Source organism: Carex rostrata, chromosome 19 (genome assembly GCF_964058835.1).
Source record: "Carex rostrata chromosome 19, lpCarRost1.2, whole genome shotgun sequence".
In the NCBI taxonomy this organism is placed as follows: Eukaryota; Viridiplantae; Streptophyta; class Magnoliopsida; order Poales; family Cyperaceae; genus Carex; species Carex rostrata.
In genome coordinates this window covers 7,356,630-7,375,817 of record NC_135936.1, presented here as the reverse complement: position 1 = coordinate 7,375,817, position 19,188 = coordinate 7,356,630, and the positions used below count along the sequence as shown (strand labels likewise).

The window sequence follows — 19,188 nt, the reverse complement described above, 5'->3', positions numbered from 1 at the left end:
TGTTTCTTACAACACTGTTCAAAACCAGTGGCGGATCAATTTAGATCCAATGGGGGTCAATTGACCCCATTTAATTTAAAAAGTTTTGTGTTTATGTTTATTTTTCTATATAATTTAGCATAAAATGTCATGATACGGTAGCATTGACCCTCATTCTTTGCATAATTTTTTTATATAATTGATTCTCATAGTTTGAATTTTTTTTATATGATTGAATTCATATGTGTTTATCTCTTATTGTTCGAAAGTCTGGATCCGCCCCTGCTCAAAACTAGTAATTCGTATGAGAGTGGAGGTGATTCGATAAGCATAGTTCGAGCTGATGCTTGATGAGAATAATCTGATCTATGTTAAAATTGGTGTATATTTAATTCGCACAAATTTTAAATGTTATCAATACAAATTTTAAATGTTGTTCATCCAAATTATGCGGATGAAATTACTCTAGATCTGACATCGAACCAAATTTGATGGACATCTATCAGATCGCCCCGATTTCATTTATATGACATGTTAATGAAGGCTTATTTTTAAAATAAATATAAAGAATCATATAAACACTTTTTGATGATAGCCAATTGAATGCTAAATTATTTGGTTGACCGAACTTTGACCCAATTTATTTGTGAATTTTTTTAAAAAATTTGTGAATTTTACGAATTACTCGTGAATTTATTCTGAACATTTTTGTTTTTACTCCAGTCTAGATAATTCCAATCATTCTTAAATTATATCAGAATTATTTCCGAATTACAAATTTTAACCCATCGAACCGAACCTGAATAATTCATTTTTAAAGAATCCGAATAATTCTTAATTCTTGTTGCCGAACGCCCCCCGCGGAATGATATAGCATCCACGTAGAATTGATTTAAGCAACATTTTTAAAGAGAGGAATATACTGACAATAAATTCAAATTTAATTAAATTTATTATTATTTAAATATTTAAAAAAATATCATTTTTATCTAGTTTGATTAGGTTTTAGTTTCGTTTAGGTACGAATCAATTATGTTATTAGATTTTATTTGGTTTTTGACATTACATTAGTCGATGTTAGAATATTGAGTCATATTGTAGTGGCTGGTCTACATAATTAAAAGCTTGTGTGTTTTTGTTAATTCTTGAAGAAACTTCTCTTCTATCCAGTATTTTAATATTCGGTTTATATGCGATATGCGGTTGTATATGTGAATTTTTATGCAGACTTATATCTATGAATTTTAAATGAGAATTCATATATATTTATATAAATAAGTATACGGCAATATGTGATATAAACTATTGTTAGTATACTCTAAACTAATATTTTTTATCACTGTTAATATACTTTAAATCGGTAATATACTCTAAACTGATAATATGTGGTATAAACCACTGTTAATATACTCTAAACCGGTATTTTTACCACTATTGATATACTCTAAACTGATAATATGTTCTAAACCGCATATTCAGACCGAATATATTTTTTCTATTCGAATTACATCTAATAGAAACATTTGACCGAATAATATTATTACAATGCTTCTACCACTATCTCCGTTAGACCTTGTGCTTCTTTTTAGTCAAAATCTCCCTTGTACCAACTTGATTAAAAAAAAAAAAAAAAAAAACACATATTTGTCCTATTTGATTTGATATTAAGAGTAAAAGCTTTATTGAGCGAACACTTTAAAGGATGATTTTGGCATTCTGAACTCTCTTCATGATGATTTTGGCATCGGGGTGTTCAAGTTTTATTTGCACTTGAGAAAATTATTTTGAGAGAGAATTTATGATGACTCTGAAAACTCAAATCTGTCTACTAACAACGTACTTTTCAAACTCAAAACTAAAATTTTGAATTGACTCATACTAAAATCCTAATTTGAAAAGGAACTTTTGCGTTCACAAATTAACTCTATTGAAAGAAGAATGAGAATTTGATTTATTTTAAAAACTTTGAAACTATGTATTTTCTCCTATAAATTTCATAATATCATATTTTCTTTTTTAAATTAAAAAAAACTCACTAATTTATCTAATTTGTTGCTTTCGAAACAAATTTTAAATTTATAAATTTCTCATTTTAATATTTCACCCTATATTTTATCCAGCTTATAAAGATCTAAAATGTTTGTTCTTGTGCTAGTCAGTTTTTTAAGGCAAATGATTCATTTTTCTAATTATAACACATTCACACTGATATTTAGACAACCGTCAGTGTATGTGTCACAAGTAAGAAAATGAATCACTTACCGGCTTAACCGACCAAATAGAAGAATGGACATTTCTCTTAAAGAGACTACAATTTTTTTAATTAAAGGGAAAAAATGATACTTTATAAATTTTAACTGAGTTTAAATAGAGAGGATAATATATTGAATTAATTTTGTGAATTCCTGAAATTTAGAAGGACAAATATATATAATATTACAAATTGTAGAGAGAAAAATACGAAATTTCGAAGTATTTGAGATATATAGATAAAATTGCTCCGTTTTTAAAATCTCATCCGAAAATGAGGATTATCGTTTTCGAAAAATTGATCTTAAGTCAGCTATTTTTTATAATAATGCTTTAAAATCCAACTCTCTTTTTTACCATCTACCAAAATAATAAATAAATAGAATTAACATGGTTTTCGTAAAAATTCTATTTTAATCAGAAGCGTAGATTTTATTTGTGCTCCACCCAAGGTAGGAATGCAGATAAAATAACCTGTGTTGTCTTTTAGGTCTTGTTTGAATTTTATTGTTCACATGAAAAAAAATCATTCGGAGTGAATTTTTTTTTTTCCACGTAAACAATAAAAATCAGTTCAAAAATTTTGAGTTTCCATTCTTGTACCTATTCCTATACATTCGCTGAAGAGGGTCTTAGAGAGTGCAAATTTCGGTGTCACTGTTCTGGAGGAATGCGTATTCTCTGCATTAACTCAAAAGAAAATCTTTAATCTTTTGAGTTAATGAATTTCAACCGTCTGATTTTAAACGGAGCCAATCCGACTTCTATTTATAACATAGGGAAATTTTCAATATTAGTGTAGATCTAGTCCGCACAAATATTAAAACAAATTGGACGATTGAGATTTATTAATTCAAAAGATTCCTTTTGAACGTAGATTTGCTCTCCTAATAAAAATAAAAAAAATTATAAAAATTATGTCAATTATGTTTATTTATTTTTTAAAGATAGTAAGAAGAACAAATTTGGCTTGAAAATTCAACAATATAGATTATTTCTTGTAATTAATCATTCAAGTTTGTCCATCTAAACTAAACTAAACTAAACGTACGAGATAGATATCTATCCGAACCATTAATTATTTAATGAACTTTAAAACTGTCTTTATTCATGAAACTGTTCGAAATTCGAATCAAATCGCACGAACCACGGATGATAGATACGGTCTGAAGTGGAACCCAGGCTACAATTTCTCATATTTTGCGTCACCGACGTGTCCGGTGCCTATTCGGAGATTGTGTTGGGGCAGTATTATTTCAGCTTTGAGATTCGTGCAGAATGTATTTGTACGGTTGTGATTTTAAAAATAGTCGTGCAAAATATGATATATCTCAGAGGATGCGAATTCCAATCTCTTTACCATTCAAAACATTTGGAGTTATTTTTTTTTTCGAAAAAAATAATAAAATAATAAAATCAGAAACTAAATTATTAAACTTGTAAAAGGTGGAAAAAAAAAAGAACTTTAAGAAAGGGACCGAATTTTAGATACCCATTTTTTTTTTTTTACGGATTAAGTTGGGAGGTACGAAATTAAATGAAAAAAAATCCGTACTCTAAAAATTTTATATTCTTTTTCGAGTAGATTTAAGGTGTTTTTAAACTAATCAAGTCACTTTGTGAACTTAATTCAAAAAAATTATTGAATTGACTTTAAATAATGTATTCAAACTGTTAAAACCGATCTACTTCATGAATGAGATGTTTACTTGTCAAATTTATAATTGATCAAATTAATTTAGTATAAAGTCAAGTGGTAAAAAATGTTATAAATTAAAAATTAATTTTAATGTATTTAATTTAATAATTTTCTGATCTCTTGACTTTATATCAAATTAATTCGAAAATTTATAAATTTTGACATATAAACACATCACTCATGAAGTAAATCGGTTCCAACAGTTTGGATACTTTGTTTGAAGTCAATCCGATATAATCTTTTGTTAAGTTCATAAAAGAACTTTGTGAGGGTGTTCGGCAAGTTGGGTAGTATTAAATTTTAAATTTTGTTAAAGAAGAAATGTCCAGTAACAAAAAAATTAATACTTAGTTTTCTTAAGGAGTCTCAAATACTTAAATTAAATTATGTAGAATGACTCCTTAAAAATTTAAGCAAGCTTAAAAGTTTAAACCCTCTTTAGCAAGAACACCTTTTAGTTCTACTCTTCGTTTTCTATTAAAATCTTCCACAATCAATCTCATAAGAGGAATCACAGCCACGCAAAAATAGACAACCGTTATGTGTGGATTTTTGCTTACTCTTGTTGACTTGAATTTAGAATTTAAGATTTCGGGGAGAAAATTTTTTTGTTTATAGAAAAAATTAAAAAGGAAGAGTACTACCATATATTCTTTATGATCTATAGAATTAAAAATGTTGTAATAATACCGTGAATATGATTTGGATTCTATTAGATCGCCCAAAAAAAGGCCAACCAAAGAGACTTATTTAATTTAGTATGTCATATAAATATGAACGTCGTGAAAATTAAATTAAATAGAATAGTTGTAATTTAATTTAATTTTGGTCATTCGTATAATACTAAAATAACTATAAAGAAAATGATAACTTCAGTCTAAAATAAATCGATATCATGTGTCACATGTTATATAAATGTGTATCTCAACAACTTTATGAGAAATATAATTGTACAAAAACATGTGATGGTTTGTGGTGCTTTATTTGACGGGATTAATTAGATAGGAGGAAGAGAATAAGGAAATAAATATCTGAATAATGCCTTTACATTTTGTCTCGAACAGTGGAAAAGAGAAATAGGCAATATATTCTTGAAAATAATGCTCTGACCTCTTGCCATAAATAAATGTAAAGGGAAATAAGCAATGTATCTTTGAATGATGTCTTAGTCTCTTAATTACCTTAAACAGAGATGTCATGCCAGTTATAAATATAGACCACCATTCTCTACCTCTCGTTAAATCGATTGAAGAAGGGAATATTATGATCAAGGATTTCCAGTAAATGAATACTAATTATCTAAACATTTCTCAGTCGATGCAATAGAGGCACCGCATCAACTTGGTGCCTTATTTGAAGTTTTGGAGGTCAAAGATTGAAGCACGCAATCTGGGACTCTCAAGAGAGGTATAAATATATTTATATGATTTATTTTATGGTTTAGAATCAATCAAAATGATAAGTGACTCTTTAGTTATTGATAATACATTTTAGTTATTGATAATACATTTTTTAAAGTTATCTCCACATTGAAACCATGTGGCGTATAGTCCATTTTTAACCTGCTTCATTTTGATTGGACATAAACATTTATGTTTGGTTGCAATAAGAATAGGCTATTCTTGAGAACAAGCTATTCGGTGTTTGGTTGGGTTAAAATTAATAGCTATAATAGGAAATTCAACTTGTTTGTCTTATCAAAACAAGCTATTTTCATAAAAATTTGAAACAAACTATTCTAATAAAACAAACACCAACTTACCATTCTAGCTATTCTAATATACGTTTGGATGAAATAAGAAATAGAGCAATAATAGAGCTAATCTCAAGTTTGAGAATAGTAGCTAATTTAACTTTTGATTGAGTTAGTAAAATAGTGAGTCAACCCATATAAGACAAACAAATAATAGCGAATTAGTGCTATTTTTTCTCCACCCAAACATCGAACAAAAGAATCGTGCTATTCTCAAATTAGTACGTGCTATTCTTGCTCCATCAAACGCACCCAGAGATTTAAAAATATAACGCTGTAGTTATCTATGTACTACGTCCCTTGGATCTGTTTCATTTATACATATCTTTTTTATTTTATCCTGATCATCGGGATTTTCAAACTAAAATATTCTTGAAATTCCAAAACTAAAATATTACACTTTATTTATACTATTTACATACAAGATGATGAAATTTGATGTAAATTTCATAATTTATCAAATTACAAAGAAAAAACCATGCCAACCCTGCAACCCATATCTGAAGGGATTCAATGGGACAACAAACAATATCTAATTTCGTGAATATTTAAACATAACCAATATTAAAAAATATATATATATATATGTTATAACTTTTTTATTTGAATTTAACATCATTTGAATTATCTGTCCTGATAAAATCATTTGAGCCAGATATAGAACCAAGTATGCCCGCAATTTACAACGCAGCAAGATTTCTAATTCCAATGGTATGGAAGTAGAAAAAAGAAAGGACTATTATAAACCTAATTATCTGTCCTGTAAACCAAGAAAGAGCCAGTTTTACTGTACTGGCATGCAAGTGCTTGTCCGGCAGAAGTTGGAGGTGTGAATGCACACTTACATGTTTCGACAGTTTCACCTGGAAAGTAAGATTTCCTGAAATTAATTAGCAAACAGAATATAAGTAATTGCTAAACTAGACTGGCAAGGAAAGGAACCATATCAAAGGTGCTGATACTTTACTATCTTATTCAATTACCACAGCCTAAACTGGTAAATAACTTGAGGAAAAAATAAACGGGTGATTGAGTGGTTTGAGGTGGCGGAAAGGAGAAAATACTAACACAGTATTACTTGTATACCAAAAGATGCATGCGATAATCAATCAAATTGTGGCACACACAATACTGTACATGTTTGGCAATTATACACTTGCAATTAATGCAGGGACAAGTTCGGCAAGCACTGAGTCGGTTACTTTGGTTGTTTGTCAATTATACCCCAACAGGTAAAGCAGGGTGAGTCGAACAAACGATGACTCGATTTTTTTGGTTATTTGCCAATTATACCCCTGCAGTTAAAGCAGGCGAGTCAAGCATACAATGACTCAATTTTTTGGTTGTATGTGAATTATAACCTGCAGTTAAAGCAGGAGCGGGACGGGCAAAAGATGAGTCAAATGACTAAGTAACCAGGACTCTACATTAAAGAAAATAACTTTATGACCAGTTAATACTATTTTGAATACCTCAAGTCACCCGATATTAAGTCCAATTGGATTGCTGTCAGCTTTTAAGAAAAGGACGAGTTTATTAACCAAAGCGGCATAATAGTCAAGACTAACATATACATATATATCTGTTTCCATCACAGTAATCTTAAATGTTGGATACTTGTTTTTTTAATATCTCAGGAGGAATTAGGTGTTAATTGCAAATATCAGTGAAGTATATGCAATTTGTAAGATTTGAAAACCGCAACAAGTTAATAGAAATAAATCAAAACCTTGCTGTATCCATTAAGCGAGAAGCAACCCCTTTTCTTCTTTTAGAAGGTACGACCCAAATAGCCTTAAATCCCAAAACAGCTGGTACCGCCTCCTCTTCGCAAACAATGGCACCAAAATTTGAAATACCTTCTTTGGCCATCTTATTAGAGTTGCATTTTCTAAGAACCTCCCTCGTAAAATTGTAATTTCCAAAAGTCATGGTTTTATTCGACCTGGTTGAAATGACTTTATCCTGTGACAGACTAGGGCAAACTGGTTTCTCAGAGATTACTCTATGAGCAGCTTTTATGGGTTCAGCAACTAGGCAGCCAGCAATTCTGTGGTTTAATATGTACATGTAAACCTGCATAAGGGAGTGAGAGAAAGTTCTTATACAACTTCAGCGATGAACTCAAGTTTCTTTACTTTCATGTATTTCATCAAGTCATAACTGAGGTCAAACGTGTAGAACCCAAAAACAGCAGAAACTAACAGTGAAGAGATAACTATAATAAAGGTCAGTCTGCACCAGTATAACGCAATATGGACTAGTTGGTTTATTCAGCACACCATACAATAGGTTCTGGGTCAAGTGGGGTCCAACCCGAACCCGACAGGCCACAAGGACAAGCAATACAGACTCAGAACTGAATTGTCAATGTGCCAGGCAAACGGTTGGGCTGACACCAACAGTTATGAGTTTCCAAAAATTCAGATTTAGTAGTTTATATATCCATGATTTCTCTTTATATTTATGTATATTAATTAAAGTTATCGAGATAATGTACACTACAACCTTAAATTTAACAGAGCTGAAATCAAGCTCCGGGTGGGTGGGTTAAGACCAGAACCTATCAACCAGCTTGTCAAAAACCAACCTTGACTCAAATCCATAAACCCATTATTACAGCACTCCAGGCCTTAAATAGGGTCAGATCAGGGCTAATAATTAGCCTACCTTACAGTGTGCATGAAGAAGCTGTCCTTCGCCAAATCCAAGCTCTTTCTCACTTGTTCTTATTACTTGTCTAACCTGCATTGTATGATATGGAACTCATCAGCAATGACATATGTTGCCACAGCTGGTGCCTTCCAGATATATATTTTCAAAATTTTAATGGCTAATATACACAACCACCACCACCTTCCCAGACAGGGAAAAAGAAAGAAAAACAAAACGCACCAGCAACACACCACACACAAATTTAGTGACCATACACGAGACCTGCCTAAACTTTGTTCAATTGCTTTGAAGTCATTAATAGTTGTTACTATTCAGTTAGTAGTCACCCACCAAAAATGTCTAAGAGCAATAAGTGATTACAACAGTATGAAGGCTTTACAGATCAAAAACTCAAGAATAGCCAAAAAATAATATCTTAGTAAGGTAAGGAGTAAATCTCACACTGTCTACAATATAACAAGGAAAAGAGATATTGAAATGGCTAGAAGTTGACTACTGTATTAGTAATTTGGCCTAGAAAATTCAAACCTTTTGCTTATGGCCAGATAAATCGGATTCATCTAATAGCACGACTCTGTCATCGTTATCACAAAATCTTGCAACCACCTTCTCATTCTTCCATCCCTGCTTGACCAAATACAAAAATAAACAACATGTATGTATACCACTAATGAAAAGGAAATCATTGCTCTATCTATTAAATAACAGGAGGGAAAGAGCAAACACCCTGAAGGCAATCCCTTCGAAGTATTCTTTATGATACGACTTGTGAGCCTTCTCGTCTGCAGGATCTCCACGCGCATACATCATACCACAGACTGCACACTGGTGCAGTAGAAAATCAGACTGCCCCAGCTCCAGATAGTATTGTGCATAGCTTCTCTTCTTGCTGACCACCTTGGTTGGGGTCGAACCCAACTCGTGAGCATTCTTTGACCACATATCGACACTATCCAAACTGTTCTACAAGTACATTACATTGAATTAGAAAGAAGCATTGATGGTAACTTCTACAAAAAAATCCTATGGTGTTTCAAAATTATATATTTGATCAAGATTTTAGAATCCAAATTTGTATCCAATCAAGAAAGCTGGCCGTTAACTCCAACCTCGAATTGAAAATAATGATAAAACTGGATATTTGAGTTATATTCAAAACACTGAACTACAAAACCCAAAATCAATATTAACGGCAAGTTGTCTCACTCTAGCAATTCATGCTAAGATTGAACAAAATTGGTTGTTTTGCACATGGCATTAGAAATTAAATTGTCCGAAATCAGTGGCGAGGCTAGGAATTCAATCAAGGGTAGGCAAGCATAACTATATAAATAATTGTAAAAAAAATTTGAACATAAATGAACATCAAAGGTTTCAACTAAGGGCCTAAGCTATACCCTATTTGTTGTGATCCTTGTGAAGATGAAGAACTACTAGGGCCTAAGCTAGGCCCTATTTGTTGTGATCCTTGTGAAGATGAATCAATTGGAAATTTAGGTGCCCTCGTGTAGTATCTATCCATTCTCTATTAACAAATTCAAAGAAAAAATTAGAGTTAAGCAAGAGTCTAAGCAATTCTAAATTTTTAATTATCCGATTCAATTCTAATCTGAGCCTCAGCCAAACCCTCTTAGCCTCATGTACTGTCTGATGTAAATAAGCCTAACTCAGATGGTAAACAATAGAACACATTCATGAAACACATTCACTGTCTGATGTAAATATCCGATTTAATTATCCGATTCAGAGTGCCCAATTGCAAAATTCACTGTCTGATGTAAGTCTGCACTGTTTATAAAGGAAAATTGCACAATTCAGAGTGCCCAATTGTATGGTGCGCAATTGAACTGAATTCGTTTAGTTTTGCATGGTGCCCAATTGCACAATTCAAAGTACTAAATCAAGGAAGTACTAAATCAGAGTACCAATTTAGGTTGCACAATTAAGTACTAAATCAAGGAAAACTGAAGCTTAAGCTTAATTGCACAATTCAGAGTGTAATCTGAGTAAATCATTCATAAAGTACGTTAAGGCGGGGCTGGCGGAGGTCTAGCGGAGGCAGTGGCGAATGGCAATGAGTTTTTCTTTGCGCAGGGCTAGCGGAGGCACCGGTATTTCCTATTCTTTTCCTTCGCGCAGACCTAGAAACTTTTTTGCACTCCAGTTTAGTAGAATCCATGTCCTCTAAGGTAACAAAATATTTCTGTTTGAATCAAGGCCGTCCAATCAGAATATGGGTCAATCCGGTCGAGTTAAACGCAGGGCGTCGCTTTAATAGTCGTGCGGAATTCGCTCAGGAGTCCCTTCGAGGCTTGGACGAGTTCAGAATATTATCCGACCGAATTCGGATTCGTATTCGAATTTTTCGGATTCGGATACGGATAATTTGCGGATACGAATATGATTTATCCGAATACGGATATGAATTCGGTTTTAATTTCGGAAGCGAATACGGATACGGATAATTATCCGAATTCAGATACATTGATTTTTCGGATATATTTTTCGGATAATCGGATAATTTTTCAGACAATTTTTCGAATATCCAGATTTTTGAATTTTTCGGATAATTTTTCGGATATTCGGATATAGGTGGGGTTAGCTTTTAATAGAAATAAAGAGAGGAGAATTAAGAGGTGGAATCTGTGTGGCCATCCGTGAGTGAGAAGTCCTGCTATGACACCCCATCGTCATTCAAACAACATCTTGAATTTTTATTTCTCTCATTAAGTTAAATCTTAGGTTTAAAAATCCATAATAAATTTTCAAAAATACTAATAATCATTTTTTTAATTATTTTCTCATTTAATTAATTGATTTTTAATGTAATTTATTGTTTATGATGGGTCATTTTATTTTTATTAAATAACACATTAGTTAATTAGTTTTGTTCTGATTTCAAATGTTGATACTTGTTGTTTTACACTTAAAAATTTTAATTCACTCCACTGATGTTATACAATCTTGTTGTAATATATATATATATCTGAATTAGATATTCGATTTATATTCGTATTCGTATTTGTATTCGACTAATATTCGATTCGTATTCGTATCCGATTAATATCCGATCTGTATTCGTATCCGATTAATATCCGATTCGTATCCGATTAATATCCGATTCGTATCCGTATCCGGAAAATAAAAATGGATGCGAATATGGTTTTATCACTATCCGATCCGTATTCGATCCGTTTTCACCCCTAGTTCAGATCCAGTGAAGGAACCCAAACCTTGGGTTTTAAATCGGAACCGACCAATTCAAATCTAAAATAATCTATCTGAACCGCAGCGCACACATCTCCAAAAATGAATTCAAATGGCTAAGCAATCTTGAGCGGATTCGAATTGAACGGCCCCGAACCAAAACCCAAAGATTGGGTTACTTTAGGGATCCGGGCCCGACTTCGACCCCTCCTTTATTTTGGCGGGAAAGCGAGGCGCCGTGCCGTCGTCCCCTACGACGCACACTTTCAATTTGTCGTTTCGGTTAAAAAGCTAACACGAATAAGAAAAAATCTCTCTTCTTAAATCCCCTCTTATCCTTGCATTTCCATTTCCTAATCAAGGAAAAAATAAAGATCGGATTAATGGATTATTTAAAGATGTGCAGTCAGGGCTTTGAGGAGAACACCATGGCGCTTCTCGATTCGTCTGGCATCAAGGATTCGCAAGATATACACGACGATCGTACTAGACTACTGTTCTCTCTTTCAATACGCTATATATCTTTCCTTTTCTTTGATCTAATTTTTTTATAATAACTGTAGGAATCGCTTTCTTGGAAGCTGTTCGGTCGATTTCTCTGGACTGTAATTCCAACAGACCTCCTTCCTGGTATGGGAAACCCAAATCACATTAATACAGTCTCTTTGAGCGATCCTTTCTTTAGAAGTATAAGAAAATTTTGTTCATAAAGTGCTAGATTTTGTCTACCATTTGTATACAAGGAATATGTATGATGCGACGTTTAAGATGCTTAGAGACAGTAAATCTCTCGAACTGGTGATGGCTAGTTTCCAACTCTTAACTGAGTTGAATAAGGTGCAATTGTTTTCCCATTCATATACCATTACATTACATCAATGTCATACATGTTGCTAGTTAGCAGTTTCTCTTTTGAGAAATAATACGTATTTACCTATGTTTCACTAGGTAACTTTGGAATTCGTATCCTCTGAGATATCTCAAACTTTGCGTGACTTTATGGAAAATCCCAACCGTTTAAATACATTCTGCGCGAATCTCAAAGCACACATAATTCTCATCCCCTACATCACCTCCGAATAGGCACCGGACACGTCGGTCACGCAAAAGTTGAGATATCTCAGAGGATACGCACTCGTAACTTTGGGCACATCATTGTTTTGTCAGCCCTTTTTTCTGATAATAAATATAGGCACTTGGGCTGTTCATGTAAAATATGTCCATTATAATTCTATCAAATTAATGGGGCATTTTTAGTGATAATATAAATTAAGCACCTAATTTAATAACATTTTCAAATTCTTACTTTTTCTTTTTAGGTCATTAATTTCTCTAAAATATTGTTTTTTTCCCTGCAGAAATTCCCAAGAACTTATATGGTAACTACAGTCCAACCAGATATCTTCGTAAACAGTGAGGTAAAAAGACTAACTTATAGAATAATTTAGAATTACTGTCTTTTGGATAACAATGTCTATCATTTCATGAAAATTTGTGCACTTTGTTTTATATTTTACAGGCTTGGTCCCCATTTGTTCTTGGCACCGACAGCATTCATGTGGAGGGGCAAGACAGGAAAAGCACAAGCGATCTGCTTGATCCTTTAGTAAGTTAAATTGAGTATTTCTTATTCCCCCCCCCCCCACCCACACACACACACGTGCGCGTGCGGTGAACAACAGCCCCATCGACCGGTTCACTCTCTAGTAGCTTCTCCTATTTTTCTGAGGACGTTGACATTACCATTGACAGCTTCAGGCTGCTCTGCCTCTGGTTAGGAGACAGGACCCTTGTTGGGTCTAGAAGCTTCTACAGGCTGGCTAGCGTCTCCATCTTTAGGAAGATTTTAATACTGAACATGCAAATAAGCATCTATGAGGCAATGTAAAAGCATGAAAGGGATTCCTTTGAAATAAGCCCTCTGATACTGAGTAGCAAAGACAGTTCATCGACTTATTAGTAATATTGACCAAAATCTACATTCAAAATCTACAGATGCAGTTATTGCTTAGTGAATTGTATCCAATACTCACTAAGGCATGTACACCTTTTTTTGGAAGCGGAACAGGTCCTCTTTCATGTGAACTTATGCAATACTGATTCCAATTTTAGCACCTATCATATATGACTTCATCATTGTTAATTTTAATTAGTGACAAGACTGGGGAAATAAGATGAATGTCGGGTAGGTTTTGAAGTGAATTCCGAGTTACCTCAGAGTCAACTATATTTTTATTTTTCTTCAGAAAAAGAGACTTACATTTGTCCTTAACTCAGAGATGCATTTCTTTGTTTCACTATATTCTTAAAATGAATTATGATCTCTTAACTGTCTGCTAATATATATATATATATATATATATATATAGAGAGAGAGAGAGAGAGAGATAGGCTAATGTGCTTCCATAAGCACTTGGCCCGAAGTGCTGCCACCCCATTTTCGATTTTTCAAAATCCAAACAGTCGATCCGAACCGTTCATCTTGTTCTCCATATTAATATCTGCTTGGAGACCAAATTTTACATTTTTTGGAATTTTTTTGCTATTTATTAAGCCACTTTGAAAATCGCTGATCCAACGGTGGCTTGCCAAACAGTAAAATCAGGGGTTCACCGTTGGATCAGCGATTTTCAAAGTGGCTTAATAAATAGCAAAAAAATTCCAAAAACTGTAAAATTTGGTCTCCAAGCAGATATTAATATGGAGAACAAGATGAACGGTTCGGATCGACTGTTTGGATTTTGAAAAATCGAAAATGGGGTGGCAGCACTTCGGGCCAAGTGCTTATGGAAGCACATTAGCCTATCTCTATATATATATATATTTTTATTTTTTTTTTGCCAAATAAAAAAAAAAAAAATCATAATTTTTTTTCATTTTTACTATTTTGAAGGGTTTTGCTTGCTTGGTGGAGGCCATTGCTCAGGATGTCAGCAGTGTTAATTCTGTGTTGGGAATTGAGGTAAGAATTTTGCCCTTTTTTCGTAAACTTTTATGGATTAGCTTCCTTTTCCATATTAATTCTGTTTCATCTAGCCTTTGCAGAAAATGCTATTGTTTCAGTATGTCGTTGAAGTTCTTGAGACAGATATCAGACCTCGTCAGGCTTTATACAAAGGTAAAGAACCGTTAAGGCATTAACAATACAATGACCTCTAACCTAGCAGATGGAGATTGCTATGGGGTATTCTACGCCTGTGTGATTACTTCCTTTGTGTGGGGTGGGGGGTGGGGTGGGATGCTCCAGTGGCCCCCGCAAGGGCATGCATAAGCTCTCAGTTGAACTTTGGGCCCTCACAGTCAGGTTATTGTGAAAACCTATTGCATTAGGCCACCTCAGATCTTGGACCACTTGCCACTTGGCCAGAGGCTTAATTAGGGTGGCTCTTTATCCACTGAGGCTTGACTCAGTAGGCCCCACCCCACTGCTCACTGAACAATTTTCTTGTGTATATTCTTTTTCAATATTAGACGTTTTTTGTCCATGCAATCAGGTTCACCATTTATTATTAGGTATATAAAGGTTGAATCCCTCTATGTACTTTGGCTATGATCTGAATTGTGTTTTTTCCCTTTGGACTTTCAACCTGGACAACCCAAGACTTAAATTCACTGTTCTAACAACACTGATGAACTGTATTGGCTATAACGGGTCGATCTGGATCCTTCAATTTTTTTTCATGTATAATCTCATCTATTGTCTCTTGGGTTTCTACCATCTTCTAACCTACTAACCTCATTTGCTACCGGTGTTACCCTCTTTTTTCTCATTTGTTTTTTTTATGTGTGGAAGCAACCATGATTGGTGGTATTTTCAAACATACCCGTATCTATTTTGGACATAAAATAATTCTTGTTCTCTGGAATATTGTTTTCCCAGGACAATCTTCCCTTCGTTAATTTTCACATGTGTCCTTATTTATAATTATTAATCATATACTTCTAATTATTGACTGAATACTCGATATTGTCTTTCCTCTGGGTAAAATGCCTAATATTTATAATGCTTTGTTTGTTAAGGGTTGATATCCTGGTATAATATTTGCAAACATTACAGATCCTGTATAAAAAAATTCATACTCTTGAAAAGAAAGTGGTTACCTTTTGCCAATATCCCACTTAAAAAGCTTCTTCTAATGTATTGCTAAACTTTCAACAGAGTCGCTGAACTGGATCCTTATTAGGGAGTCTATGCTCAACATGCTTCTGGTATGGCCTTCTGTTCTGTAGAAGGTATATTGACAAGATTAATAATATTGTTAAAACATTTTTATACAGCATTCTTTTTAACCTGTTTTAGGGGTCCAGAAAGATCCACCACAAAAGTTTAATGAAGAATTGCATGGCAATTATGCTCAGAAGATGCTGCCACCAAGTTTTGGAAGAAGATTGTAAAATGTCAACAGATGAGTTTAATGTTCCATTAGCAGCTGCCTTGGCTGAGACACAGAGGAGAACTTTTGGTGCTATGAAGAAGTTTTTGACACTGGTAAGGTTCATTTTTTATGCGCTGAAGTATAACATCATCCTTGCATGTTTCAATTTCAAGGATTAGTGTTTTGTTGTAAATTAGGTTATGGGCCTTGATTTTGTGAGAAAGGAAGCAGATTCACTAGGAGCAACATCAAGAAATGATGGTTCTAGGTAAGCTTGGTCTACTTGAGTTTTTTCTTACACAATAAAGAAAAGTTTCCACAATTGATTGAACTTAAATGTTTATTCATCTATATTTTATTTTTTTAAAACAGGAGTTCTGCCTTAGAGATCATTTTGGATGAGTTGACTTACAATATTCATGATTTGTCTCCTTTTCTAATGGTTATTGCTCTATCCATTTGATTATAGCTAGTGTTAAGCTCTTATTTGAAAGCCACATAAATGTCTTTTATCCATTGCAAATATTTTTTAAAAGTAGTAATCAAAACTTATTTTATAAGATCTACTCAATTGCCAAACAATAAGCTTGCTTAGGATTTGACTCATAATATTTGTTTTACTGTAGGCCTTCTCTGTGCCTAAATGGAAGCTGGAGATCATTTTGCAATACTTGTCAAAGTACTGTATAAAGGTATGCTGACAACAACATGTTTCTTATTATGAAAATAGTTAGCTAATGCATTGTCTTTGTGTGTTCCTGTTTATCTAGGCATCGGTTCGTACTAGGAGAGCAAATGTTCCCAACGAAATAACAGTGGATTATATCTTAACTAACTTTTCTACTCCTGCCAACTCAAAAGCTATTGGAAAAAAGATCAGTTCAGGAATCTTGCAGATACTCTTGGCTCATCTCTTTCAGGTAGTCTTTTATACAAATCTGACTTTCTATTTCTACACGCTGTGACCAAATGATCAAACGATATCCTTACAACTTAATTTTGATTCTTAAAGGCTTGCTTATTGACACGGCAAGATAGCAACAGTTACGATTCACCTAAAAAGATTGGAGGCACGCTTGCTGAGATATCTGAGAAATTCATTTTCACTATCCAGAATCTCAGAAAGACTGAAGAGTAAGTACCAGTGCTGCATTTGTTATTGTTTTTCCTAGTAAATTTTTTGCCAAGTATCTCCCAAATGGCTGTCAATTCAATCCCTTTGGGCAAAAGTTACGGGTCGAACTTGCCAGCCACCATTTATGCAAAATGAAAGGAGGGAAAATAGGAGGAATTAGTTTTTTTTTTTTTTTTACATATTAATCTAATTCTGAAACGTTCTTTCAGGGGAATGGAGATGATGCCATTTGTGAGAGAAGCGTTGTTTACTGCTACATTACTGGCTGGAAAAATGGAGAAGGATGACATGCAGATCTGATGAAACGTGTATTAGGAGTTTAGAACTAGGATTATATATATATATATATATTTGGTGTTCTCCTTCTATGAAAAACACCATGTACCTTTTCAATTATAATTTATCCTAACGGGTGATTTTGCAAGAAAAATGGAAAAGTTCTGGCACTGTATCATAGCATGAGGTAGTTAGTAGTATCTTGCCAACAACCAAAGGTGATGGCAAAAGCCACATTATTGAAAGAATTTTTTTTTTTTTGAGATAAAGATCAGGAAAGATACTGTGTTAGTCACTAAACCGAATGTTAGTTCTTATTGGTAGAAATACTTGTGTTGCTTGTGGTTAAAAAAATATTTTATTTTAAGAAAGGATCTAGAAACGTTTGGAATTTCTTTGAGGGACTTGTTTGCAAGTAGTTCTACTTTCTTGATTATTTTTATAAAAGCAATGTTCAAGTAAATCAAATTTAATTACTAAATAGGAAGTCTGCGCCATCAGTACGAGTCCTCGTAGCACCTCTGGTGAATGCATTTAGCTGATTTTTAGGTTTATATTTTGGCGTATCTTTTTTTATTTAATATAAAATATTACGAACAAATATATGATAGAATTTACAGGATATCTATTGGGTTTTGATGATTGATAACATAAAAAATGATTGCAAAAATGTAGTGGTTTGCTAATGGGTTACCCGTGACCCGTTCCGGGTAACCCGTTAGGGGTAACGGGTAGGACGGGTAAAGGGGTAGGCCGGGTACGGGTAAAACCCGTGACGGGTAGACGGGTAATTTTCCCAAAACCTCTATCCGGTCCGTTTATTACCCGTACCCGTTGCGGGTTGACGGGTACGGGTCCGGTCCGGGCGGGTTTTTTTTTTTTTTTTCTGTTTAATAGAAACGAACGGCCCAGATTTACTTAGGATTGTAGCAGATTTAAATAAAAGGTTGGATTTGGAATTGGAGGGACCCTACAATCCCTTAGGATTGTAGCAGATTAGAATTGCACTGGATCTGAATTTTAAAAGGAGGCCGCCAAAAAAAATTTGAAATTCAAATTTTGTAACGGGTACGGGTAGACGGGTACGGGTAGGCGGGTAAACGGGTACAACGGGTTTTTTTTTCAAATGCCTTGTCCGGCCCGTATATTACCCGTACCCGTCTACCCGTTTGACCCGGGCAACGGGTACTGGTCAAACGGGTAACGGGTACGGGCCGGGTAAAACGGGTTTAACCCGTTTCGGGTATAGCAAAACACTACAAAAATGGCATGAATATCATATCACAATATCTGGAGTATAGGAATTGCAATGTGCCTGCAAATTGATTAAAATCTTGGATAGACACCAAATATCATGTACATTTATTTCAGTAGATTTGGTCCGGCCTGATACATTTTTTTTTTATTAAGCTCTAAATAATTTAATATAATGCACAAGATAATGCTTCGAAAATATTTGTTTATTTTGGTGTTTAATTATGTGGCTTGAAAGTTGGCTCGAATTTTTAAAACGTGATTATACTATCTACTGGGAAACGAATTTCCGCAGATTTAGGTACGTATTATTGGATACATCTTTCTTGTTTAGTGCAAAAAATCAGTAGCATCTTTAAGAAATGTAGCCACAATTGACTAAAAACATAAAGAGAAGCATGCAATCTGTTTTTGAATTTTTTTTATAAACCATAATTGAAAACTAAAAAGATTTTTATGAAACCAACATGTTACTTTTTAAAAAAAAAATCATAAGAACTGAAATGTCATTTCGGTCCGAATTTTTTTTTCGGAACCGAAATGACAATTCGGTCCGAGATATTTTCACAATTTTTTAATGTAT

General features: G+C 33.6%; 2 protein-coding genes across 3 annotated transcripts; one reads left to right on the top strand and one right to left on the bottom strand.

The window, feature by feature from the left end:
* Positions 1 to 6,243: 6,243 nt before the first annotated feature.
* Positions 6,244 to 10,536, bottom strand: LOC144571988 (protein CHROMOSOME TRANSMISSION FIDELITY 7-like). The gene is made up of 7 exons (XM_078321380.1): positions 10,384 to 10,536; positions 9,755 to 9,882; positions 9,084 to 9,315; positions 8,886 to 8,981; positions 8,352 to 8,426; positions 7,411 to 7,757; positions 6,244 to 6,561 (listed from the first exon to the last, which is right to left on the bottom strand). Exons 1-7 carry the CDS (start codon positions 10,534 to 10,536, stop codon positions 6,429 to 6,431), a joined length of 1,164 nt encoding a protein of 387 aa, XP_078177506.1. The 3' UTR covers positions 6,244 to 6,428.
* Positions 10,537 to 11,833: 1,297 nt separating this feature from the next.
* On the top strand, positions 11,834 to 17,510 carry SNI1 (negative regulator of systemic acquired resistance (SNI1)). Of its 2 annotated transcripts, none has more exons than XM_078320936.1 (15): positions 11,834 to 12,047; positions 12,128 to 12,194; positions 12,308 to 12,401; positions 12,923 to 12,982; positions 13,084 to 13,170; positions 14,458 to 14,526; positions 14,610 to 14,682; positions 15,724 to 15,773; positions 15,865 to 16,053; positions 16,138 to 16,208; positions 16,313 to 16,382; positions 16,567 to 16,632; positions 16,711 to 16,860; positions 16,953 to 17,074; positions 17,285 to 17,510. In XM_078320936.1, exons 1-15 carry the CDS (start codon positions 11,948 to 11,950, stop codon positions 17,373 to 17,375), a joined length of 1,359 nt encoding a protein of 452 aa, XP_078177062.1. In that variant the 5' UTR covers positions 11,834 to 11,947; the 3' UTR covers positions 17,376 to 17,510. The 2 variants fall into 2 exon arrangements, with proteins under 2 accessions (XP_078177062.1, XP_078177061.1); XM_078320935.1 differs by having other exon boundaries at positions 11,836 to 12,047; positions 14,601 to 14,682.
* The last annotated feature ends 1,678 nt before the right edge of the window (positions 17,511 to 19,188 follow it).